At 44.7% G+C, this 24743-nt stretch overlaps 8 protein-coding genes across 8 annotated transcripts; 5 read left to right on the forward strand and 3 right to left on the reverse strand.

Moving 5' to 3' along the window:
- Positions 1–293: 293 nt before the first annotated feature.
- Positions 294–2708, forward strand: N7481_006497 (uncharacterized protein; the record flags this gene model as incomplete). The annotated part of the gene is made up of 2 exons (XM_057265716.1): positions 294–821; positions 1083–2708. 2 exons carry the CDS (start codon positions 294–296, stop codon positions 2706–2708), a joined length of 2154 nt encoding a protein of 717 aa, XP_057123436.1.
- Positions 2709–3346: 638 nt separating this feature from the next.
- N7481_006498 (uncharacterized protein) lies at positions 3347–5632 on the reverse strand (the record flags this gene model as incomplete). Its single annotated transcript, XM_057265717.1, has 2 exons — positions 3347–5568; positions 5629–5632. 2 exons carry the CDS (start codon positions 5630–5632, stop codon positions 3347–3349), a joined length of 2226 nt encoding a protein of 741 aa, XP_057123437.1.
- A 586-nt stretch (positions 5633–6218) lies between these two features.
- Positions 6219–7151, forward strand: N7481_006499 (Rab family GTPase; the record flags this gene model as incomplete). The annotated part of the gene is made up of 2 exons (XM_057265718.1): positions 6219–6287; positions 6381–7151. The coding sequence occupies 2 exons, from the start codon at positions 6219–6221 to the stop codon at positions 7149–7151; spliced, it is 840 nt and encodes a 279-aa protein (XP_057123438.1).
- Positions 7152–7533: 382 nt separating this feature from the next.
- On the reverse strand, positions 7534–9979 carry pmt2 (uncharacterized protein; the record flags this gene model as incomplete). Its single annotated transcript, XM_057265719.1, has 5 exons — positions 7534–7882; positions 7935–8178; positions 8251–9010; positions 9083–9635; positions 9705–9979. The coding sequence occupies 5 exons, from the start codon at positions 9977–9979 to the stop codon at positions 7534–7536; spliced, it is 2181 nt and encodes a 726-aa protein (XP_057123439.1).
- Positions 9980–14318: 4339 nt separating this feature from the next.
- N7481_006501 (uncharacterized protein) lies at positions 14319–16897 on the reverse strand (the record flags this gene model as incomplete). Its single annotated transcript, XM_057265720.1, has 3 exons — positions 14319–16124; positions 16313–16699; positions 16865–16897. 3 exons carry the CDS (start codon positions 16895–16897, stop codon positions 14319–14321), a joined length of 2226 nt encoding a protein of 741 aa, XP_057123440.1.
- A 402-nt stretch (positions 16898–17299) lies between these two features.
- N7481_006502 (uncharacterized protein) lies at positions 17300–18289 on the forward strand (the record flags this gene model as incomplete). The annotated part of the gene is made up of 2 exons (XM_057265721.1): positions 17300–17417; positions 17847–18289. 2 exons carry the CDS (start codon positions 17300–17302, stop codon positions 18287–18289), a joined length of 561 nt encoding a protein of 186 aa, XP_057123441.1.
- A 2586-nt stretch (positions 18290–20875) lies between these two features.
- N7481_006503 (uncharacterized protein) lies at positions 20876–21209 on the forward strand (the record flags this gene model as incomplete). The annotated part of the gene is made up of 2 exons (XM_057265722.1): positions 20876–20890; positions 20943–21209. 2 exons carry the CDS (start codon positions 20876–20878, stop codon positions 21207–21209), a joined length of 282 nt encoding a protein of 93 aa, XP_057123442.1.
- Positions 21210–21760: 551 nt separating this feature from the next.
- Positions 21761–21967, forward strand: N7481_006504 (uncharacterized protein; the record flags this gene model as incomplete). Its single annotated transcript, XM_057265723.1, has 1 exon — positions 21761–21967. One exon carries the CDS (start codon positions 21761–21763, stop codon positions 21965–21967), a length of 207 nt encoding a protein of 68 aa, XP_057123443.1.
- Positions 21968–24743: the final 2776 nt, after the last annotated feature.

Raw genomic sequence — 24743 nt, forward strand, 5'->3', positions numbered from 1 at the left:
CAAACACACCTCATTTATTTTCTCTCCCCTTCCCTACCGCGAGACTCTTCCCAGAGACTACGCGCTCTAAGATGCCCTGAGGTGATCTCCCCCCCTCCGAGGCCCGCATGCTATTTACCCGCTTCTCGATGTTTTGACCCGCATTCGATTCCATCCCAAGCGCATGCGACACGCCGACTCGCGTGGCCACCCTCTCCCTTGGCAATTTCAGCTCATCGCGTCGTCCTTTGCAAGCACAACACAATCCTAATCGATGGTGAAATATAAGCAAATCGCAAACTCCGCAGATTGCGATGTCGGTGAACGACCTACCCCCCTCTGCGGACCCAACGATATCCCATACCAATCAGCCATATGCATCTGACCTCGAAGCTCTCGACAATCGACTAAATCGCCTATCAGAGGACGTATTTCCTCTTCACCCTTACCTTCTCACTCTACCGACGAATGCCCCATTTCGTCTGAGCTCCCGTTCCGCAAACAATTGGGCCGTTGGACATGACCGACCGTTCACCTCGGACGAACAGCAGCTTCAGTATATGACCTTCTTGACACACGACAGCGGAGATTCTTTGCTCTTGGCTGTTGGCGATTGGTCGGACGAGTCTGGACGCATGATGGCCGATCGTCCTAGAACCACAAGCACAACCGCTACCGAGAACTCCAGAGACGCAGTCTCCAAGAAGAAAATCAGCCTGAAAGATTATAATACCCAAAAAGTCACTAGCACCTCCGTCGCTACACCTACACCTCCACCCCGGAAAATCACATTCGAGAGCGCTCAGCACACGCGAACAAACGCGAAGGAGGAGCTAAAGCGCGTGCGACAACTCCAACTCCGGACCTCACGATCTCGAACGACAAGCTTGAAACAAGATCAATTCCTACCAAATCACAATCGCAACAACGATCACTATCACCCACCAAAGATTCACATTCCTCCAAGAAACGGCCTTCGGCGTCATACGCAGATCTCAACTCACCCTCACACTCACAACCACCAAAGGGCTCGGAAATAATGCACTCTCCTAAGAAACCGCGACTCTCCCCCGAGAAGGACCAGCGCATCGAAAACCAGCCAGCGAAGCCGTCGCGCTCTCCACGACTTCCTGCGCTTTTATCGCCTACCCTGCCACCTACCTCTGGTCCAAGACTCCCCCCGGTTACTGTCTCCAACCTTGCCGCCGGACATTGAGAAGGAGCTGGCTAAGATTGGCGGGCACTCTCCTGTCCACCATACTTCCCCGAAACGAGAAAATGCTGCGATTAGGACGAAACGCAATGATGAGCTTCATCAAACCAGGACCCCGACATCGACATCCGTGAACAGCGGCAGCAATTCGAGTCAGCAAGGCGGAAGCGGTCGTGCGGGTACATCATCCAAAGACAAAGACTTGGTTGTACCAAATCCACCAAGGCGCATCGTTTCTCTCAAGTATGGAAAGTCGAACCGAAAGAGGGTCGAGGCTCTTCTTAAGTTCGCCGGGAAAAAGAAAGCTTATCCGACGAATTCTACACCTGGTGCGGACACGGATCCTGATGATGTCTCTCACTTTCACGCCGAGAGAAGGAGAGAAGGGGATGTCAGCCAATCGCGCAATAGTATCTCATCCAAAAAGATCAAGAGTAAAGCTAGACATGAAGCCGACGAGACCCTCGGCTCTGGCTCTGTGGGTGGTCGACCCCGAGATCGAGAATCCAGGACGTCCATCGATAAACCTACCACGCCAGCATTCCATCCACCAGCTCACGACAGAACCAAACCTAACACACTGACGCCAGTCAAGGACCTCAAGGGCATGGTGTCCCGCCATGGTGAACCTGGCGATGGCGATGGCAAAACACCAATCAATCCGACAAACAAACGATACTCCACCGATCTGGGAGCAAAGGGGTCACCTTCTCAGCCAGAAAGTCGATCTCGCGACAGCGACCGTCGAGCCTGGCGAGACGAGTTCCAAAAATTCAGCAGTATTGGTCGAGAATTGAAACACGCTTCAGAGCGCTATACAGCTATGACTGGACCTTCAATCGCAGACGAGAAATTATCCGTCGTGACCGCCATCGAAGCAATCTTGTCCTTTATTCTCGCTTTCGTCGCTGATAACCAGTGCAAGTCACTCGCGCGACAAGTCGGTGATTCCTCGTCGTGGGTGTCTATTCTCGCTTACTGGCGAGTCGTCCGGAAAAAGAGTATTTCATATCCAGTATTACATGGGCTCTCCCTACTTCTCGGGGCTGTCTCTTACGACGCTATACATGCATTGGATCTTGAACGCCTTGCCGTCAGCTCATTTCCAGGAGAACACACCCCGGCCCCTACACCTGGCGCTGGCGGCGGCGATAGTAGTCATCACCCTACCCCGGCTCCGTCAGACGACTACAAAAAGGCATGGGAAAAAATCTCCGAACTGAGAAATCGTCTTCCGGAGTGTTATCGGGAATCCCAAAGGTTATGGCTGGAAGGATCCAGAGGTCTCTCTGAAGATGTTCTTAGCCAAGATTTTCCCAATACCTGGTCACGGCGCTCTCATAACTTTGCTGAACGAGGCAGGATACCTCTACGAGCTGGTGAATATGCCGGTGACTATTTCCTTCCTCTTGGGGGAACTACTCAGCCCATTGAGATTGTGCGGTTTAGTTGGTCGATTCTTCGTGAGTGGTGTGAGCATGAGGGTATTGATTGGAATGAACGACTCGTTCTTTGAATTTTGGATCAAGATCAATCAATCAACCAACGCCAACGTTTTGATTTTGACATCCTCAGCCCATCCTACCCCACCCTATCTCACAACAATGGCGTTTTCTCCCCCCGATTTTCTACTCTACTCTCTTGCCGATTTGCCTTCACTGAGGGAGGCAGGGGCAATTGGTAATACGGCGTTCCAGATTTTTCTAGTTGAGTTTTGCTCGTTTTTTTTTTGTCTCTATGATACCACAAGCGCTGGAATTTCATTTCAATTCATCGGGTGTACTTATTATTAAGATATTTAAGATGACACGATTAATATGAAATATCGATGTCTAAACAATTAAATTGGATTGCTTCCATGCCTAGCATAGTTTAGTGAAGGATGATGATCATGATATCAAACGCTATCACCACAAGCTCTGGCGCTGCGGCTGCTGCTAAGGACCAAACGCCCCAGTTTAATCCGCTCCGACCAATACACCAACAAGCAAAAGGGGGGGATACGAGGGCAAAAAAAAAGAATCAGTGAAACAAACACAGAAATGGCTCAAGTCATTAGAAAGGAACAAGAATAAATGAAAAATCGCTCAGTAACAGGGATGAGATGATGAGATAGACCCAGACCCAGACCCGGTTTGAATAGACCAGACTAGACTAGACTTCTTGGTAATCATACTCAGGTCGAACGCCATGGTCATGATCACTAAAAAGCCAACCCGCCTCACGACAGTAACGGGCTTCTCGACCATATATGCCAACTTCACTCGCCCAGCAGATAACCGAAGCATCGACAATGTCAGCAATGACACTTTCGATCGAGCCGAGGATACTCCAGCCGATTGTTCCGGCGATTAGGCCCACCACATAGGCGTATAAACTGCCCCGTATCGTTCCGGCCGTGCTGGAGCTGGACATCGTCAAGTTTCGAGCTGTTGTGACCCAGCCGCCGAAGCCGAGGGCTAAAGACATCATGAAACGGGTTGCGTGCAGAATCAATTTGGAAAGCCGATATGAGAGTAACGATGTAGAGCCAGAGCCAGGGCGGGGTGAGGGGGAATAGGAGCTTGGATGCAAAGATGTCGTTGCGGCTGATGGAGCTAGTATCGTCATTTGGCTTAGTCCGCGCGAGGACGGGGCTAAGGGCTGGGAATGAATTGCCGCATATGTGAGGGAAAGGGGGTTGGTCAGGTAAGTTATTGGTGTTGGGATGAGTGAGTAGGCGAAAAGGCCCAGAAGTGAGGAGAGACGGCTGGGCAGCAAAAGTAGGGGCAGTCGAACTAACAGTCCGAGCAAGCGAGATAAACAGATGGTACCGAATAAAGTCGTGGTCGCATGCGTGACCGCCGCCTGAACAATCTCTCTCGAAGAAGGCGCTGGCTTCGCCAGACGGTGGAAGTACCATTGGCTCACGGTTGCTGCTGTGACGGAGCGCTGAATACCTGCAATAACCCCAATCGACCAAAGATAGAATATGACGAAATAGACACCCAGCCACCAGCTGCCCAGGTCGATTATGAAGGATTTGGGTCCGGCTAGATGGCCACCGAGGAACACTCGAGTGAACATGAGCATCCAGATCCAGGTCCAGCAAACCACACAAACTAGAACAGCCAGCCCTAGCGCAAGGAGCTCGGGGTTTGCAGCCAAAATTCGACATGAGAATTCGAGGATGCCGATTGCTTTGCCGATTGATCGGCGACCTCGGAGGACGTTGTAGGTCCATAGGCTAGCCATGAGAAATGGGACTAGAGATCCCCAGCGCATAATCTTGTCTTGGAGGCTTGTACCGTGCCATGAACCTTTGAAGCTCGAGATGAATGGGTACAAGGAGAAGGAAAAGAGAATGACAGGCACTGCGACGATGATTACGTGGACTAAGAGCCGCACGTAGGATCGAAGAAGGGCTAGCCAAACGAGTGATACGAAAATCGCAACAAGAGTATAGATACCAAGAAGGAAGAAAGACTTGTGTAAGGTCAAGTAAATAGTATCACCCCATTTGGATTTGTCTCCTAGTGGAGTGGATGTGTGCAAGTAGACGAGAAAGGCGGTGGCAAACACACTGGCCATGGCAATCAGAAATAATTGACCCCAAAAGGGGTCATGTAATGAAGCTTCTGACGCAAGAGGTGAGCTTGGCCCGGGAGAGGAGCCCGTCGAGCTCGAGCTCGGTGGCCTCGAACCATCCGATGGGAGAGCCTTTAGGTGCGCGGGCGGTGATTGCGATACAGCTGTAGTCGCAGTGTAATCAAACGGGCTCTCGATCAATGATGGCTGCTCTCGGAACCTCTGGATTGGAGGGTCGCCGCCAGCGATGACTTCGGATGGAGACTGATCACCACTTCCGCCATGTCGAAATGAATCCTCCAGCCCAACATCAACCAGGTTTCCTCTGGCTTTACTGCTAGACCCTGGGCTATTCTCTATCCTCTCTGGTACGGTTTCGATTCGAGAATGGTGAGTACCGGGTATTCCTTTCTCGCCACGCCATGAGCTCTTGATTCCTTTCCCATTGCCTGGCCGGTTGTCATAGGAAGGGTTGCCGCCGGCCGCATCCAACTCGACCGAATTTGTCGAATCTTCGTCGGTCTGCGAGGAATCCTTTAGGTTGCTATCGCCAAAATGTCGTCTTGATCGTTGCAAGGCATAAAAGTCGGCGATTTCTCGCTCGCGCTCGGTCTCGTCGTCTTCCTCCCGGAATTCATCAGTAGCGCTGTAGAACAGAGGAGCCGGTTGGGCAGAAGCGCGGGAGGTAAACGGGAAGTTCGAAAGTTGAGACGCTCCAGGTCGGTATGGGTCGCCTGTCCTCAAAAAAGGAGCGAGAGGAAGGATTTCGAGAGTGACTTTGGCGTTGAGTTGGGTAGGCTCGCCCGGTTCTTTGGAGGTCGTCCGGGCGAGATGCTACTCTCGACTGTGACTGCGCAAGAAAGCGTGACGCATCTGAAGATAGTGGTAGTTAGCCAAAGGCCAGTATACAGTGACAGTTGGAGATATACATACATTCTGAGAACATGGCCCACTAGTGAGAGATCGAGTGGAGATAGAGATGGAGAGAGTGTGTGAGAGAGATAAGAGGGGAAAGCTATACGAGCTGTTGAGATGCACTAGGCATAGGAAGGGAAGTAGAAAGCTCAAGATGAGTCTACTTCACCAGCAGTAGACAAGATGGTGTAGTCAAGACCGATCAACCGATCAAAGGTCATTCATTCAGGTGATGCAAGAGCAAGTACACCTCCAAGCGTCATCTCGTCATTCCGTCTAATCGGCTGATCCGCCTAGGTCAGGCCCCGATAGATGACTAATCACAATAGCTCTTCTACGCTAGTACTGGTTACAACTCCTCTTCTCTCTCTCACCACAATATCACTTTTGTATCAACACTTCTGTATCCCGTTCAAGGACATTCTCTTTCGATTTTATCATCCCTTACCTGCCGTATGATCGGATGATCACTGCAGACCCTTAGTCTGTCGCTACACCCGACAGCTACACTACCCCATCTCCAGTTCGGAACTAGACACTCTCCATGTCACAGCCATGGGACTATATCGCTAAGCTTGTCTGCATCGGTGACTCTGGCACCGGCAAATCTAGCGTATGTCTTTTGTTTCTCTTTCATAGCAGACTTACTTTGCTCCCTGTTCCCCCGGCGCTAAGCTAACTGCTAACCTCGGGTCTGTCTATCTAGCTCACCATCCGCCTTTGCGAGGGCCGCTTCTCCCCATCACACGATGTCACAATAGGCGTCGAATTCGGCTCGCGAATCGTTCCTGTCGGCCCACCCGCCTCACTAGAATTAGGCATCGATGAACTCGCCTCCGATCCAAACAACCCCAATCCTCCAAGCGATGACGAAACTACCAACTCCAACACTGGCCTCCCCAGTCCACCGCGCAAACCGCAAACCCCACCCATCCAGAAGCGCATGAAACTTTCCTTATGGGATACTGCCGGCCAGGAAACATACAAGTCCATCACGCGCTCCTATTTCCGCGGCGCATCGGGCGCACTGCTCGTCTTTGACATATCCAGGCGTTCAACGTTTATATCATGTACGCAGTGGTTGCAGGATTTGCGTCAGATTGCGGAAGAAGGTATTGTGGTTATTCTCGTGGGCAATAAAATGGATTTGGCTGCGCAGCAAAGTTCCGGATCAACGGCAAATCAGAGACAGGTCACTCAGCATGAAGCTGAGGAATGGTGCAAATTGAATAACGTAACACGCTACGTGGAAACGAGTGCGAAGTCAGGCGATGGCGTGGAGCGGGCTTTCTTGGAAGTTGCTGAGCGGATTTATCGCAATATTGAAGTGGGCAAATATGATCTTAATGATCGGCGGAGTGGCGTTAAGGGTTTTGGTGCGTCGGGTGGTAAAAATACAGGCGTGCCACGGACGGTTACCTTGGGTATGGATGATGCGATGCGTAAAGGTAATGGCTGGAGTGGAGGTTGTTGCTAGATGCGCATTACTTTTCTGTGAAAGCGATGCGAATGTGAAAAAAAAAAATCACTGGATATAGTTCGCCGGTGGGACAACCTAGGTCTATAAATACTCCTAACAAGCATCAGGTTATGCTAGTGTTAAATTGGATCGGATCCTGGAGCGACAGAACAGGATTCTCCTATCACAATTAGCTAATGTAATTAATTTTGAGAACTTGACTTCATTCTACATCACAACCTCATTCAGAATAAGCCAGAATAAATGTTAATGTTAATCTTGGACAAAATCTGGACACCTATTACATTCAATATGCTGCATGCTAAGATGCAGATGCAAACCAACCCCGAAGTTTACAAATCAAGAAACCTCCTCCGGGTTAATATTCATCTTGCCTGGCTCAGTTCGAAATTTTCCAGCCTGGGAGCCAACGCAAGTGGGCCCACTGTGAGTTAGAGCCCTCCATTCCGAAAACAATCGCGCGGAAGTGGACAAAGAGACCAACAATGGCGACATAGAGAACAGTATACACGATAGCGGCGATCTTGACATTCATCCGTCGGGTAACCCAATCAACGCAGAATCCGAAGCAGATAATCGCATAGTAGAGTGCCGGATAATAGTGGTGAACGTAGGTCACTCGGGCCATGATGATAAATGGCAGGTAGTGTAGCACCCAGCCAATGGCAGGGTATAAACCGGAGTAGTGGATGAGGTCGATGTCGGCTTGGCTCAGATCCTGGTAACCTCTCTGCCATCGCAGAAGATACCAAATGAACAGCAAGCCGAACCCAACAATACCGGCGGAACTTCCCCAGTAGACGAGGGGGGTTACCGAGAAGATAGTATTTCACAACACTGTCGTCCCAGGAGCACATTCGGAGGCCGACGTTCAGAATTGGCCATTGCCAGAATTTGGAGGCGAGATCGTCTTGCTTGTCGGGGTCGGGGACTAGGGCGTTGTTCGATGTCATCATTGCGACGTTTAGGTGAATGAAGTCCTTGAGGAAAGGTGACTTGTAAGAACCGGGGTCACCGGGGGGTACTGTTAATCAATAATTAGCAAATTTCATTCAGTGCCATCTTGGATCTCTTGAAAATCAAAGGCATGACTTACAACGCTCGTTGGTGTGTGACTCCACATTCCAGTGGGTGTAGACATCACCAGGCTTGTTCTCTTTGACGCAAGTTGTTTCGATTTGCTTGAAGCCCCATTGAGGCAGGTTCACATTGCCAGCGCGTAGATAACAGCCCAGCGCAGGATGACGAAGGCGGAAAGCAGTAGTGAGTGTGCGGATCTTAGAGCGGTCCCTAGACGCGACATCATCCACCACTTCAACCTGCCAGTGGTCCTTGTCATCTCCAATGGTGGTGTTTCCATAGCAAGAAACTTCGTGGTGAGACTTCGAAACAGGCGCGGGGATTGCGTGGGAGTGCAGATTCCGGCCAGTCTGTCCATGGATGAGGCGGATCAGGTCTCCATCGCCAATGAACTTCAGATCAGCGGTAGCGTCGTACTCCGCTTCGTTCCGGTTCGGGTAGATAAACCAGTCGTTGTTGGAATCTTTATGGTGATAGCAGGTGACCTGTTGTTGGTTGGAGCCCTCCGGGTAGGTCTGGACGTGTGAATGCAGAAGACCACCACCGTATCCCATGTTCTTGAGGGTAACTCGAGAACCGTGTGCGATTTCCAGAGGACTATCTCGGCCAACTTCGGTGCCGCGGAGATTTGCCTGGAACAAGGAACTCATTTGAGCATCGCCGGGGCCGCTGTTGGAGAGAACGAGGAAGTGGAGGTAGAAAGAGAACATGTAGACAAGGAGTGGAATGACGATTAAGCCTCCCACCCGAGCAACAAGATGCTTTGCGAGCACAGTCTAAAAATAGAGCGATTAGAGATGGTCTTGTTTGGTGAGCCGAGGCTCGACTGGAACGCGAAATATACTCACTTGGGGGATCTTCAAATCACCAAATTTATTCCACAAATCCTCGATCGTGTAGAGACCAACAATCGCAGTGCAAAAGAAGCCAACCCACTTCACGCTACAAACGCAGCCGATACTCAGGCCCGTCAGGCATAGCCACGCATACCACTCAAGAGAGAAACTCGAGCGTTGCAGGCGATGGAATTTCGCCCAGCACATCGTGGTTGTAAAAGTAAAGCAGAGCAGCATCGAGTCCAGGAGGATGAAGCGGGAGATGGTCGCATATGAGTTCTCGAACAGGACCATGAGGGCGATCAGCCAAACGGTGGCGCGACGGAAATTCAACTCGCGAGCGGTATAGTAGGCCAAGGGAACACAGACGATGCCGAATGCAGCATTGAAGGCTCGCATAAAAGTAAAGTTGACATCTTCGGGGTATTTCTCGCCGGATTTGAATTCGAAGGATCCGTTATATCCAGCCAGGTAGCCTGAAAGGCCAACTAGCATCTTTCCGAGGGGTGGGTGGACATCGAAGTAGAATTCGCGCTTTAAGTAATGGGAGCCGAATTTTCCGAAACTAAGAACAATAACAGTCAGAAAGCGGGTTCCGGTTCGATTGCAATGGCAATGATGAATGTGGTCTTACTGAGCTTCATCCCAGGTGACAATGTTGGAGCGACCGATGCGGTAGAGTCGGGTGAAGAGCGCAAGAGCCGTTAGGACAATCGGGGCAATGATCGGTTCCCAGCGGGCCAGGACATGCAAGAATGATGGCGACTGGCCAGCCTTGCTCTTCTTCGCGTCTATCTCCGGCACGTTTAGAACACGGGTCTGGGGGTTTCCAGCTCCTGCGACATTCCGGAAACGTAGGTCGGCATTATTCTGAGCTCCCGTACTGGTAGCAGTATCCATTGCTGCCATGTTGTGTTAGGCTCAGGCCTAGTTTGGATATATCGATGGTAATGGTAGGGTAGGGAAGGGGGGGTCGAGAGGGACCGAGTGGTTCGAAATGAGCGACAGGAAAGGCTTCAAAAAACCATAGTGGCCGGAGAGGCCACGTAGAAAGAGAAGAGGTGGAAAAGTGTCACTAGATAGAATAGTAACCAAGAAAATAAAAGACAAAGGGGAAGGAAGAAGGAAAGGGGAGAGAGTAAGAAAGATGGAAAAGGTGGAAGCTCTGAGGTGGCCAGATCGATAAACACGAGAAGGAACGGGGCCGTTTCCGCTTTAGCCCCATCGAGGGGGGGGCCGTTTTCAGCAGAACGTGTACCCGTGCATACATGTGTGCTATAGTTAGGTGTTAATGCCGGTGAAATTAGGTGTCTACAGTACTTACTATTAACTACAAAGTATACTTACAAGATTAATTATCGTGATATATGTAGATGAGTATCTGGATTAATATGAAACAATACACTTCTACTCCGTGCTACCCACATACATGTGTGTACAGTGGCGTTGCAAAGGTTTGAAACCCCATATTGCCTACCATTATCAACCGCCTTCTAATGGCAGACTAGTAGCTACTAAGATGGAATGGATTAGCCAATCTATTCCATCTTAGATAGCTACTTATTCACGATTAGAAGGCGGAGACGAGAGCAAGTCAACAAGGGGTTTCAAACTTTTGCAACACCACTGTACTATACGTTAACTAACGTGGTTGGTAAGCGAGCTGCGCATGCAAGCGAGCTGCGCAGCCGCCCACTTTTTCGCGTCCTCCCGCGTTCATCTATCTTCTATCAAGCACCATGCCTCCAACTCGCGTCCATTCAAGCCAAGACTCTATCGAGAGAGAGGGCCGTATATTACTTGCTATACAGGCTATTCAAAGGGAAGAAATTATATCTATACGCGAAACAGCACGTCGCTTTAATGTACCCGAATCTATACTATGTATACGACTCTACGGTACTACAAATCGCGCTGAAACTCGTGCAAACTGTTATAAATTGATACAGATTGAAGAGGAACTTCTTCAGTAACAGATATTATTACTAGATCGACGTAGAGCTGCCTCTATATAAGCTTACGTACGAGAAATAGCTAATTTGCTTCTTGCGAAGTACGGTTCTACCCCTATTTAAACTGTTGGCAAAAAATAGGTATATAACTTTATATAATATTATCTAGAGCTTAAATTTCGCTATTTATGATGATATAACTATCAGCGAGTACTATAAGAAGATCTAAAGATTATCTAGGAGTGGTTCGATCTTGTTTAAACTATAATTTAGTAATACGGTATCCTTACAGACGATATCTATAACTTTAATAAGACTAGTTTTATAATAGGCCTCTGTATAACTCAGAAAGTAATTACTTAATCAGAATACTACAGTCGGAGATTAGTTTTATAGCCAGAAAATTATAAGTAGATAACCATAATTAAGTTAATCAGTGCTTTAGGATAGGCTCTTCTACTAATACTTATCTTTAAGGGTAAGTAATATAACTAAGTGTAGTTTAAAGAGCTTCTGTACGACTAGTACTTTAAAGTTAGTATAAATAAATAGATATCTAACGAAATAGGTCTTTGCTGGCTTTAAAAGTAATTTATTCTATCAACAAATTATCGTATATACGGGCGATATTAACTCTTAATTCTCGATAGATACAGAAGTTATCTTATACCAGAATTTAACTAAATCTATATAGATTATAATATTATACTGATTTATATACCTATATATTCTTTATATCTTTTATAACCACTTAATATTGGATGTTTTGCTGTTTTAAAATATACGTACTGTCACAGGATTCGAAGTATACAATACCCCGGACTTTCGAGGCCGATTCATGGACGAATCCCCTTTGAGTCACCTGCATATCGATATCCACCCGAACCCTAATGTATTTAAGATCCCACAAGTATTCTGGATTCTTAATCTTCTCAAGAATCAGTCTCTGTATCGACTGCCTAATCTGATCTCTACCGTCCGATATCCTTGCCTAGTCACAGGTCTCTAGCCTGACAACTTAGTAACCATTACACGTACGGTAATTTAGTCGGCCAGAAAATACAACTTAGGATTAGCTATATCAATAAACTTAATTTCCTTATAGCTTATCTATAAGCTTGTATTAATACATTTAAGTCAGATACTATTCAAAATAGCTTTTGAGCAGCTAGAATAGTACTTTTTAATCCTAAATCAGTACTATCAGAGCTTAATATTTAACTTCAGATATCTATACCACCCCTAAGCTACAGTAGTTAAGTAAGTATATTTTACCTATATATACCTATAAACGTTAATAAGCTTTATAAATAAGTATCCTTAATTAAAGCTTTCCTAAACCAACGCTCAAAAAGTCCTCTATTACCTTTCTAGGCTATACTAAACTAGCTTATTAAAGGCTATCAAATCACGATACAAAACGGTATCTTACTTGAGGCAGAGAATAAGCAGCTATATAATAAAAATACTGTACAAAAGAAAAAGTATGCTCGTACGATTAGATAGATAGCCTACGAGGATGGTCTATCTGTTTAAGAAGCACTAGAGCTCGAGGAAGCTTATAATACGTTCTTTCGGGCAATACCAGGTCCACGCGTACCACCAGCGCAGGGTACGCAAGAACTAAAGAAACGGGCCCTACCTAAATGTGGCAATTGCAGTGAAATAGGGCATAAGAAGAATTCTTGTCCAAATAGATAATAATGAATATAAAGGCGTTTTGGTTGATATATACATATAAATAGGTAGAAGAAGTGGGCGGCTGCGCAGCTCGCTTGCATGCGCAGCTCGCTTACCAACCACGTTAGGTATTGGTGCCTGTGGGATTAGGTGTCAACCGTGCTTACTGTTAACTTACGGAGTTTACTTATTGACTGAAGGAAGCTTATCAGTTAGTTGAGTCTACAGCCATCTAGGGTTGGGTGGTCCAGGCCAAGGGGAAGCCATTTGCATAAGGTTGGATCGCGTTGAACAAGGCTTCGCAGTGGAGGAAGTTATTATGATAGCGTATGGGGATATTTACGAACTTCCGTCGAGAACTGAATTGCATGCTTCAAAACAAGAGAAGAAATAAGAGAGGGAAAAGATCATATGTTTAAATTCAAATTAAGTTTCTTCCTGTTCAAATGACTGTTGTGTATGACACATGCTAACACATCTCTACTGAAACTATTTTTCGATTATCGACAGGAGACTTTGTATTACGCAGTCAACACATGAATGAAACGATTTTGTTTTGTATCGCTTACTGCGAAATTTAGTAGCCCGTTAATTCTTTCTATTGCTTCGTGATTCGTAAATTACATTGAGCGATTGAAGAGCCATTTTCATAGGAGTTACTGCAGCGCCTATATTTCTCATCATATATTTAACTTGATTTTGTATAGGTCAGTGTGTCAATCGAAAAACAATCAAGATGAAGAAAGCAAAAAAAGAAGATTGATTTATGTCCTGGCTGATGATTTGAGCAAACTCGCTTGGCTAAAGCAACGTACCCAAAGAGACTCCAATATTGTTATACGGTCATTTTCCAAATTGGCTTGTCCTTATGCTTCGCTAGTCCCTCTACCAAGCCACGGTCCACCGCTCCTCCTTATACCTTACAATATATCCCGTTGAATGACAACTGGAAGCTCCAGGGCTGTTGATCGTGTCATTGACTACCTGTACTAGACAAACATACCTTCAAAGTAGTATCATAACCATGGTCTTCCTCTTTAGCGATAGTCTTAGTATACGAATGCCTAAGAACCAAGGGGATTCTCTGAGTCTCAGACCTTCAAAGAGTTGCTGATCTTGTGGCACACACAGTCTCTTGGCAGCGGAAGATAGACTGATCATCGTAATGTCGTTGACATAAATAAAAACAATCACACCCTCTTTGACAGAATAGGCAGGGGAGTCGAAAGACTACTACGAGGATCAGCAACGCCTGGAAGATCTGAACTCTCGGATAAGCCGCCTATTTCTTAAGCATTCGTATACTGAGAGTATGGTTAAAGAGAAAGACCGCGATTACAAACTGCCTTGAAGCTATGGCATGACCAGATGCTATTACTAGTACTTGTAGGACGCAGGCACGCACGATTCGATGAAAATTAGTAAGTGGCCTAGGGATATCGTCTGGTCAATGCCATAGCTTCAAGGCAGTATCATAATCGCGGTCTTCCTAGTCGTAGTGGGATTTATCAGTTGGCGCCCTGTTATAGGAATCTTCAAGTTGTACGTTAAGCTTAAGCATACTATCTTGATGACAATTTCATATACCATGTACCGACAAATGTTTGCTGAGGATGCTACCTAGAGGCATTCTTACGAGCCGTCTCGCCCTTGGGTCTTTTCAATGCCAGCCGAAATCGATCCACGCGCGAAATTTGCTCCAAGACCACGGTTTGAACCCGCAGAACAGTTTCACGGCAAAGCGTCTGGGTCTTCCAATCGTAAGAACAGAGAAGTGCCCGCTCCATTCCACCCTCACTGCCACATAGCAACATCGCTACGGGTGGACGGACTGCACGAAATAGGGTGACAGTCATAGTATTCGTGTCAACCAAAGTAAAAAGCTTGAGGTCCCCAAACTTGGACTTTCCAGCGGCCGAGACAAACTCCTTGATGGTGGGATTTTCGATTGTCGGGTCCTTTCCTTCACATTCATGAAACTGATTTTCGTCGTGTATCGAGAGGTCACTTGAAAACGGACTCCATCTCAATCGGCCAAGATCGATGCCAAAGATCAGTCTTTCAATATCAGTAATCTTCATGTAGCCCTCAAATCCGAATATCCATGGCTGTGCTGCCCAATTCTTGCCAGAATAGAGAGAGTAGAGAAGATATGGGGACGCTAGCATGACAATGAGATATATGCCCATAATGACCAATCCAGCTATCCACAGGGGCTCTATGTGTCGTCCATTAGCCCGACTCCCTGCAAGTAAAGATATCCCAGAAACAAGCCACACAGGAGAGCTGCGGAAACATAACCTAGCTACCTGCCGCTTCAAAGTGTTGCGCATCAAAATATTGACAGGCTCAAATGATTTCCAATGAATCGGGGCCCCCATGGCACCACTCAAAATTATTGTGTCATCTCCTCCCAAGCCAACGACCTGGCAGTGAGGCCTAATATCCCAGAGGTTACTATCCCAGGTGTCGTCAATTTCATGCCAAGGCCGCTCGATGTCTTTCTCCTTATTCTGCTTGGGGAACATGCATATAAGTCGTTCAATCAACTGATCACTGTCATTGGCCAAGGAAAGCCGACAGAAGGCCTCGAAAGATGAGTCTTCCTTACTAATATCTGGGCGTCGTCGCAACAAACCCATCAAGGCATATGAGAGATCGCCCTTGCAGTATGTTGTGGTCATACGATTTGGAAAGCATTGCAAGGCAAGAGAAACCAGCTCTAGGGGACTTAATATGATCGTTCCCTCGTAGTGATCAACAAGTTGTCTCGATGTAAGGGTGTCACCCCAAGCCTCATTCGTAAAGTCACGCTTAGAGAGATTTCGCATAGTACCGGTGTGCCGCGCATAGAGAGTGATGGGTTGATTTGTAGGACTTAGGAGGACTTCCGGGAATGTCCACATTCTCTCTCCTAGCTGGCGGAGCATTTCTCTCTCATTTAGGCTTGGCTCGGAAGATGGCTCTCGAGAAGGCCCGATAGCAACGACGAGAGAGTGAGCACCCCGGACAATATCACTAATTCGGTAAACGTCTTTGGAATATCTGTCGTCGGAAGGTGAATTTCCCTCTTCGGATTCCATGCAGCTACCTGCGAGCCAGTATGCAGCAACTCCAGCCTTTCGCGCAGCATCCTCGCCAATATGATGTAGCTCACCTATGTCTTCATCGGCCATGCGATTGTGTTCATTCATCTCCTCTATGGAAATGCCATTTTCCTCATCGTATTTCTGGGTCATTCGATGCTTGAACTGCTTTGTGCTGTAGCATATGAAAATATAGTCCAAGGTCTCATGGTTCGACTCCCATTTTTCGACATCCACAGGGTTTGGCACCCCTTCAAATTTGTCCTGACGCAAGACAAGCCGCCTTGGGCGAAGAAGTCGCTGTGATATCCCGTGCTCTTTTTGACCTGGGACTGACTGGTTGTTGGCCCTCAGTCTCAATGGAACTTCGTGGAGATTGGTTGGAACCGTGGCGTACCCCCAATAGTGATATTTGAACTGCTCGTAGCGCCCATTGTTTCTTCTTTCACCCCCGAGATCTGCAGGTATAAATAACTAGATGCTTTTAATTATTTGATCAGGACGAGGCTCAAATGCTCGCTCACCAGAAGAGAAATGGCCAAACAAGACGGAATCCATGCTAAGCCAGCCCCCACAATCGACATAGCCGAGCCATTTCGAAGTTGAGGGCCCAGGAGTGAGTAGACAATTTGAAGTATACCCGGTGTACACTCCACTAGGTCTGTTCGCACCCAGGTAGAGTTGGCAGGCCCGTCAAATGTATCTTTGGTCGCTTGTACAACCAGTGGTGCGAGTCGCCCATCCGTCGCGCTAAGGTATCGATCGTCTTCAGGACCTGTCCACACCCGCCCAAGGCTGTCTTTGTGCCGGAACTTATTCGTGGACGTGTAATTGTATCCTGGTTCACTGATATCCTGGGGTTTCGTTGTCCAGGACTCGGAGCCGAAGTATACCTTAAAATAAGTTGGGCACTCCGCCAGCGTTAGTGATGGCGCAGTTGGACGATGTTGTAGCGGGTCTCACTTTCTCAACATCAACTTGACATTGATGATTGGTAGGGGGGTTCTCGGGTCTAATTTTTTTGATTGTTATTCTCCCCTTGTGTTCGCCCAAGTCACAGGATAAGGCAAGCATACCAGAGGGTATATGTCGTTCTCATTGCGGCTCATACTGGGACGGCTGTGAATTGGCATAAGTTCGTAATTTGAACCCATCATTTGACGCTAGCTCTGGGGGGCAAAGAGAGCGAATATTGATTCTCTTGATCCTGGCTGCTGAAATAACCAGGGCGAGCTCGAGGAAACAACACAGCCCCCAAATTTACCATGTTACGTACAGTTGGTATTTTCATGAAATTACGGTATGGACCCTGGATACATCGAAAATTTCCCTGGGGTCAGAGGGGCGCAAGTGAAGGTCTGTCTTGGCGGCTTCACGTCTAGCCGATGCTACTAAAGGCCCCCGCGGCCCCAGCGGCCCTGGTGCGACAAACAGTTTCACCTCTCACTAGATAGTTGCTTTCATCTGAGTTTGTGACCGCAGAAAAGCTCCCGAACTCTGCAGCCGACGAGATGGCCTTTTACCGCGACCAGGTGCTCTTAGACGAATATAGTAAAATGAGTACCGGGAAGAATGAGCCCTCTGGTGATTTCACATTAGATACCCAGGATTGGGTCCAGGACTCTGACGGTAAGCCGAGCTAGTTATGAACTTCGGCTCGGAGTATGTGGCATTATGAGTTATGACCGAGCTTACTAGATGTTTAGGCAAATACAATTTCATTTCGCGCAAGCTCACATTGCCCCTATTGGAACAGCCACAGACTCCAAGCTTGCGGATTATGTTCGTTTTCTTACATTTCGACGAAGTGGACCTCGAGTAATGTGAAAATGTTTCAGCTTTGCACCTCTTGACAATCAAAGCGGAGGTTTCAGAAAAAGCTTTCTGAAGCTTTACAATCATTACAACGTTCCGTCTGCATTCATTGCGGGGAGAATGCGGTCGGTAACACACTCATTCGGAGCTCTAGACAATATCAACGGTTACAACTGTACGCAAAGCCCGAATTTCACTTTCTCGGGTACTTTTAGAATTGACACATCTCATGCTCCACCGAAGGCGCCTGGTTTCACTATCTATGCAAGAATGTCAACGTTACTGGCAGCTCCCAGAAGCCGGCGATAGCAGAGCCCAACTTGAAAGAGGGTATACCGGTTCTAGATCAGAGTGACAGCTCATGGATTAGATCAGGTTACTTCCTTCGATGGGCAGTGGACTCGGCGACTAACCCTGAAATTACTTTAATATGCTTCGATTCATCATTCTATCTCAAAGAGCGCTTCCAGCAAGTCCCACCGTCGGCAATCCCAATGACGGCCATTCCTGACCCATACAGTCTCTTTGTCATTATTCTTGAGGAGCTATCTCTGCAGATGGATAACGTTGTTTGGAATGTTATGAGCGTCTTTAGAGGCGTTGAGCTGGTAAATCTGGCTCCAACTGTATCCACGCGATTGAGACTGACCCTCCCAGAATACTTTGATGATTGCAAAAAGGAGTGACTCTTCGACTGATATGGAGTCACTCACTGGGATACATAATGTCTCTAAGCAGCTGATATTCCTCCAGGAGAGTTCTGAAGCTGCAATGTACACCTTGAAGAGTATGATGTCGCATCATCATCGTAATTTTGCGATATCCCCCGCCAAGAGCCACCATGCATCAAAATTGGTGCATGCAATGCTGGAGCATATCGAGACACAATTCCAGTGCATTGATCTTCGGTTGAAGGGCCTTGAGAAACGGATGGAGAACATACTGACACTTGTGAGAGCCTTGAGCACTTCCTCTAAAGAAATGCTCACCTCGCTAATCATTTATGGCTGAAGTCTTTCCATCTTGTGACACAGGACAATAACCGCATAATGCAGAGGGATAGCAGCTCAATGGCAAGTATCGCATTGGTAACCCTTGTTTTCTTGCCGATGTCAACAGTATCCGTAGGTCATGACTACACTTTCAAGAAAGAACATAATTGCTAACTTTCGAAGACCGTGTTTGGAAGTCAATTTTTCAACTTTGATCATTCTCTGATTAAGATATCACAAAGCTTTTGGATATTCTGGCTGGTATCAATTCCACTGACCATATTGGTGATGATTCTCTGGCATCTTTCCGTCTATGAATTGCCATTTGCCAGGATCTTTAGGCGGTTCAGTAACAGGAAATTGTAAAATTGAATCGTGATATGCTTGGTTCATGTTCCTATCAATTTGAAAAACTGGAGTTGCAAGGGCAGCTTAGAAGCCTGTATTCATGAGACAGAAAAAAAGAATACCAATCATCGTCGTGGTTCCGCATGCAAATCCCAATTCCTAGTGAGAATGTACTAATTATATGTATATCCAACGATTCATGTGTTCCCACAATAGAAATCAGAAGCAGAACCTCGCGCCCTCATTCATGAGCCAGAGCAAGCATGGGTGACCCCTCCTCCCCCGTAGCTGAGGCATTCCCGAGTTCCTTCTTATATATCTTGTGCCACTGCATACAACAGTGCATGGTCCCAATGTAGAGGCCGATAGTACAGATAGCAGTGATAAGAGGTCGAAGACTTGAAAAAGTTTCAGGCACCCCGAAATTATCATAACCAATCGGGACAAACAAGTAGTCTTCTATCGCTGTTATGAAGCCGAACAAATTGAATAAAAAGTAAAAACTCGTCCCGCAGAGAAGAGAGGTAGTGCTTTTCTATCTTCAATTAGAAATTTGTTTTGAGACAGGCGATTCCAAGGAGTAGCTTACCCTAGAGAGAGGTGGCAGGTCTTTTTTTGACCAAACAATGGCGCTTGTCTCAATCATAATCTCCAGTGCTGCGATAAAGAGGAGGACATGCGTTGCCAGTTGAAACCGATGACTGTGGGTATTCATCTCGTCGCGAGATTTCACCGCATCGAAATTGACAACACCGATGAGCCAGAAAATGATACCCAGAACATAGTTGATCACGAGCATGCATAATATCCATATTCTAGGCGTGGAAGGCAAGGGAGCGCCTGTACCATTTTCCAATTGCAGCGACTTGTATCCCTGGAGGAGATTATATAGTACATTTGGAATCAAGATGTACCAAATATTGCCAAAGAAGTTCAAGAATAAGGTCGCGATAACTTTTGCGGAACTTGCTTTTTCCTCCTCTCCCAGTGAGGAATTACTACCTGCGATATCCATCGCAAAGCGGATCCAAGCTTCTAGAATCACTGTAATTGATCTGGTACGATTATCAGTCACATCACTCTTTACCAAGGGAAAACACGTACACAATCCAACACAAAATAGAGACAAATAGGGATTTGAAAGCGATTGCGTCAGGTTTATACATCGGTCTTCTAGTCAAACATGAAGTGACGAGAAATATCAGTAATGAAGCATCACAAATCCCATACGAAATGACGGCAAGTCTCGCGGTTGTGTTATTAACGAGGTAGTGAATATACCAACCCATGTTGACTTGGGGGTTTTTGGGGTAGGTTTGGAATGCACTTCTATGGGAAAAAAGTGCCCTTTTAGAGTCTGTGCAAACCGCGATGGCTCTCAATATATGTTGATGGCATCCACTATTAGAAGCGGACCGAAAGGTCTATAGAACTTGAACACAGCCCGGTGGAATGCATCGACCGTTCGGCGAGGAGGAAAGAATATTTTTCATTGCCACCGTTGAATGCTGTGAGAGCCTCAAGTTTCCCGTATTTATCATGTACTTACTGTTCTGTACACATTAGTTGTATTTCATGATTCATGGAAACCCCTTAAACCTGCAGATACGAGGCGGATCGGCAGATCATGTGGAGCCGGTCCAATCAGCATGACACTGCTATACCACTGCCTTGCAGATTTAGGTAGCAAACAAGCCCTGCAGCCAGCCACATTTCACTGTTGGCTCCCAGTCTGCAGCATACAGCCTCACCAGGAGCCAAGCCCGGATGTAGTACCCGGCCAATGAAGTTGAAATTGTAGGAACTGGTCTTTTGTCGATCTTACATACTTCTTGACCCTCGAGTCCCAACTTCGGGTTTTATTGAGACTATGCTGCCGTATAACAATTCACTTGGAAATATCGACAAACCATCAAATATCGTGCTTCCTAAATGCAGTCAAGTCAGGTATGAAAGCCCCTTAAATAATGTCTTGCGAATATCCGTTCATGCCAAGCAGGATATCAAAAGCGAGCGTCCCGAGCGTGACTGCATCCCGTCTACAGAGCACAAGACCAAGTATCGAGCCAGCGAGTCTGGAATAGAGCCCCACGGGGGTGATTTCATACCACCAGTCACAAAATACAAGCCCAGATATGTCTCCAATACCTCTGGAAATGAGACACACGGTGGCGACTACATTCCCCAGCAAGAGAATACAAGCCTAGATATCAACCCAGTGGCCTGTCAAACGAGCATCATGGAGGTGACTCTAGTCCCCCAGTGAGGGACAATTTCAAGCCTAGATATTATTTTGCTGGTCAAAGTGGCACCAGTAGCTCGGGACAATCATCTAACAACTCAACCACTACAAAGTACGTCGAGAAGTGATACTTGATGTATGGCAATTTTGAGATAATATTGTTGTTATTGTCTGTTTGGAGAGACCTGCTTATTAGAGCGAATAATATTGGCTCTTCCTAAGATATTGCTATTCCACGACCAGGATAGGCCGCTAGTTGTCATTTCGTAATGGTTGTAAGGACTCGGGATAAAATAACTTTCATGTACTATTGTAAAAAGTAATAAAGCTAAAGAAAGGAAGAGAGGTAAGCTCTCACGCGTTGTTATTTTAGTACAGATAGAACGGACGGTTGTGGGTCACGTGATCGGGCACGTAATTCCGACAACATCGGTTCGTTATATTCCCCCCCCCCTCCGAAGAAGTCTGGTCTCCAGGCTTTTGTATACAACGATCGTTGCTTGTAGGTAGGTGGGCGGGGTTATCATCATTGTCATCGTCTTCTACAAATTCGTCGTCCTCGGCGGCTTTCAACCATGCAGGCCGATGGTCTGAATCAGCTTGCCACCAGTAATGCGGGTCGCGTTGACTACAGAGATCCGTTCCCGGGAAGTACGGAAAATAAGAGCTTCACATTTGCATCCAATCCTAATAGCCGCTCGTATATGGGTGATGATTCAAGAGTATCGATCACAAATATCTCCGCCGCGGCACCAACAACGACTATGGATATTGCTGTGTGATGACCCAGTTTCAGAAGAGATGATGAACTGGAGTTTTATTAGCGTCTGTTTCATTCAATAGGTAAAGTTGTGCTGAACTGGGAGTGAAGCCGAAGGCCGGGTTTGGTCCGATACTTGAGAGTCTCCTGTGATTGTTTGATGGAGCCCTTGACGGTGCACGGTACGATGAATTTATTTGTGATAATTTCTGCTAGTTCACTGCGGTTCGCAGTTGTTAACAAAAGTGTATTTCCAAGCTGGAACATTAGGAACAGAAATTATATACTTTATTTCACTGGAATACATTATCATTCAAGATGAAAGAGCATCCATAAAAGGTGCGTAACGGCATCGCTTCCTACGCCTCTTGCAACTTTTGGTCTCTATCCTCCTCCGCCATGATAGCATTGCTTTCTACGCCTCTTACTGTAATAGTTACTAAGTTATCAGGCTAGAGACCTGTGACTAGATAAGGATATCGGACGGTAGAGATCAGATTGGGTAGTCGATACAGAGATTGATTCTTGAGAAGATCAAGAATCCTGAATGCTTGTGGGATCTTAAATACATTAGGGTTAGGCATCGCCATAACCCATTTTGGGTTGGAGATGCCGACCCAAAACCTATTGCCAAGAACCCATTATTAGAGTTCAAGCATAAATATGCCAAGACCTTCCTAATTAGGCTACTTTATACTGATTTTATATAATTTTTATGCAAAATGGGTTTTGAATGGGTTATTGGGTTCTTGGCATGCCAAGAAATGGGTTGAAAAATAGGTTATGGCGATGCCTAATAATAATATTAGTAGAAAACCTTACTAAATTCTTTTTTAATTAAATTAAACTTAAATATAGAAATCTAGAAAAAATTATATTTAATTAAAGACTTATTTTTATAAATAGATTCTAATTATAACTCTATTATTATTCTAAGATTAAGCTATAATTTTCTACTATATTCTATCCCTAAACTAATAGATAGATAGAAAGGCTTAACTAGATTCTAAAAGATTATCTTAGATATTTTATTAATAAAGAATAATTAACTTAGGCTTAATTTCTTAAAATAGTATAGTTTATATATAATAATACTATTAATATATCTACTAATAAAATCTTTTTCTATATACTGCTAAAATATAATCCTAACTTCTAAATCTAAGCCCTAAAAAAAATATTTAAAAAAAAGCCCTAAATACTAAAGAATAGATAATTTATCTTTAAAATATTTATAAAAAAACTATAAAAAAGCTTTAAGTTATATAGAAAGTATAGTAGAAGTTATATAATAAAATATATAAGCTAAAAAACTTTAAAGTTAGTCTGAACATATAGCAATAGCCTATAGATCATGGAACCTCATGGAACCTGATCGATAGTGGCAAACTATCTGGATGCTGTGGCAACTCTGGCCATCTGCCACCTACATAATTGACTCTGCCACCTATATAATTGACTATGGTGCTAACTATGGCAACCTATATAATCAATTACCATTCGATGCTAATCATGATTAATATATTACGACGACTTATTGTCGTGTGACCATTATAATTACTAATAATGGTGGCCTGAGGCCTGCCAAACCTCAGGGATAAATAGCATCTCAATCTCCTGCAATCCAAAACATACACATCCATGCAATATATCAATCATCCTATCTATTACCAACCAACAGCCTCTTATTGGATCATCTGATCTACCTTCTACTTCCCTGAGCCTAGTAAGACGTACAGTCTTATAGTTAGAAGCCTTATATTTTTTTTTAATAAAAAATCTTTACTTTAAAGCTAAAGAAAAAAAGTTATTTTTTTAGTAAATTAGATTTTTCTATATTCTTATAAAGATTAGTATTTAGATATACTATATTATATTATTAGAAAAGTATTTAAGACTATATAATATTTTCTTTATTTTTTTTCTTAAGCTATAGAATAGCTAAAATAAAGATAATTTACTAATACTAATACTAAAACTTAAAAATAAAGAGAAATAGAAAATTAAAAAGATTTAAAGTAAATAAATCTTTAATAAAGTACTATACTACTATATAAAATAGACTAGATAGTCCTTAGAATATAACTAATAAAAATCTATAGAATATTTAGAAAATATAAAAAATATAATATCTTTATTTAGAAAAAAAATAAATTTAAAAAACTATTTTTTAATAATAATAAAATTTCTTTAAACTATGTCTAAATTAATACTAAAAAAAAAACTATTAGACTTCTGCTAAATAAGACTATTTAACTATAAAAGAGAAAGATAAGTAAAATAAAGAATAAAGACCACTATAGAAGTCTATATAAATCTAAAAATACTTTAATCTAGTTAATAATCTATACTATAGCTAAGGTTAAAATAATACTATTTAGAGTTATATTATACTTAAACCTTACTATAATATCTAAAAAGAAAAATTAAATAGTACTCTACTAAAGATTAAAACTAATATTACTAATCTATAGCTATAGAAGATTATTAGAATAATTAAGAAGCTAAGTAGAAGATAAGCTAGCCTTAGTATTTAACTTTTTTTATTATTTAATAATAAATATAGTATATCTCTCTATAGCTTAATCTATATTCTATATATTAAAGTAAAGCTTATACTAAGAGAAATAGATAAAGATTATCTTCTAAAATAATACTAAAAGATAAGTAGATTCTTTAATAGCTATAGTCTTACTTTTTATACTTTAGATAAGTATAGTACTATTAGTAATAATAATAATAGTACTATTATTCTAAACTTTATATACCTAGTTAAAGATTAACTAAAGCTAATATAA

The sequence above is a fragment of the Penicillium waksmanii genome (assembly GCF_028829765.1).
Source record: "Penicillium waksmanii strain IBT 27052 chromosome Unknown utg000005l:1.0-5232799.0:1.0-5237142.0, whole genome shotgun sequence".
Taxonomy (NCBI): domain Eukaryota; kingdom Fungi; phylum Ascomycota; class Eurotiomycetes; order Eurotiales; family Aspergillaceae; genus Penicillium; species Penicillium waksmanii.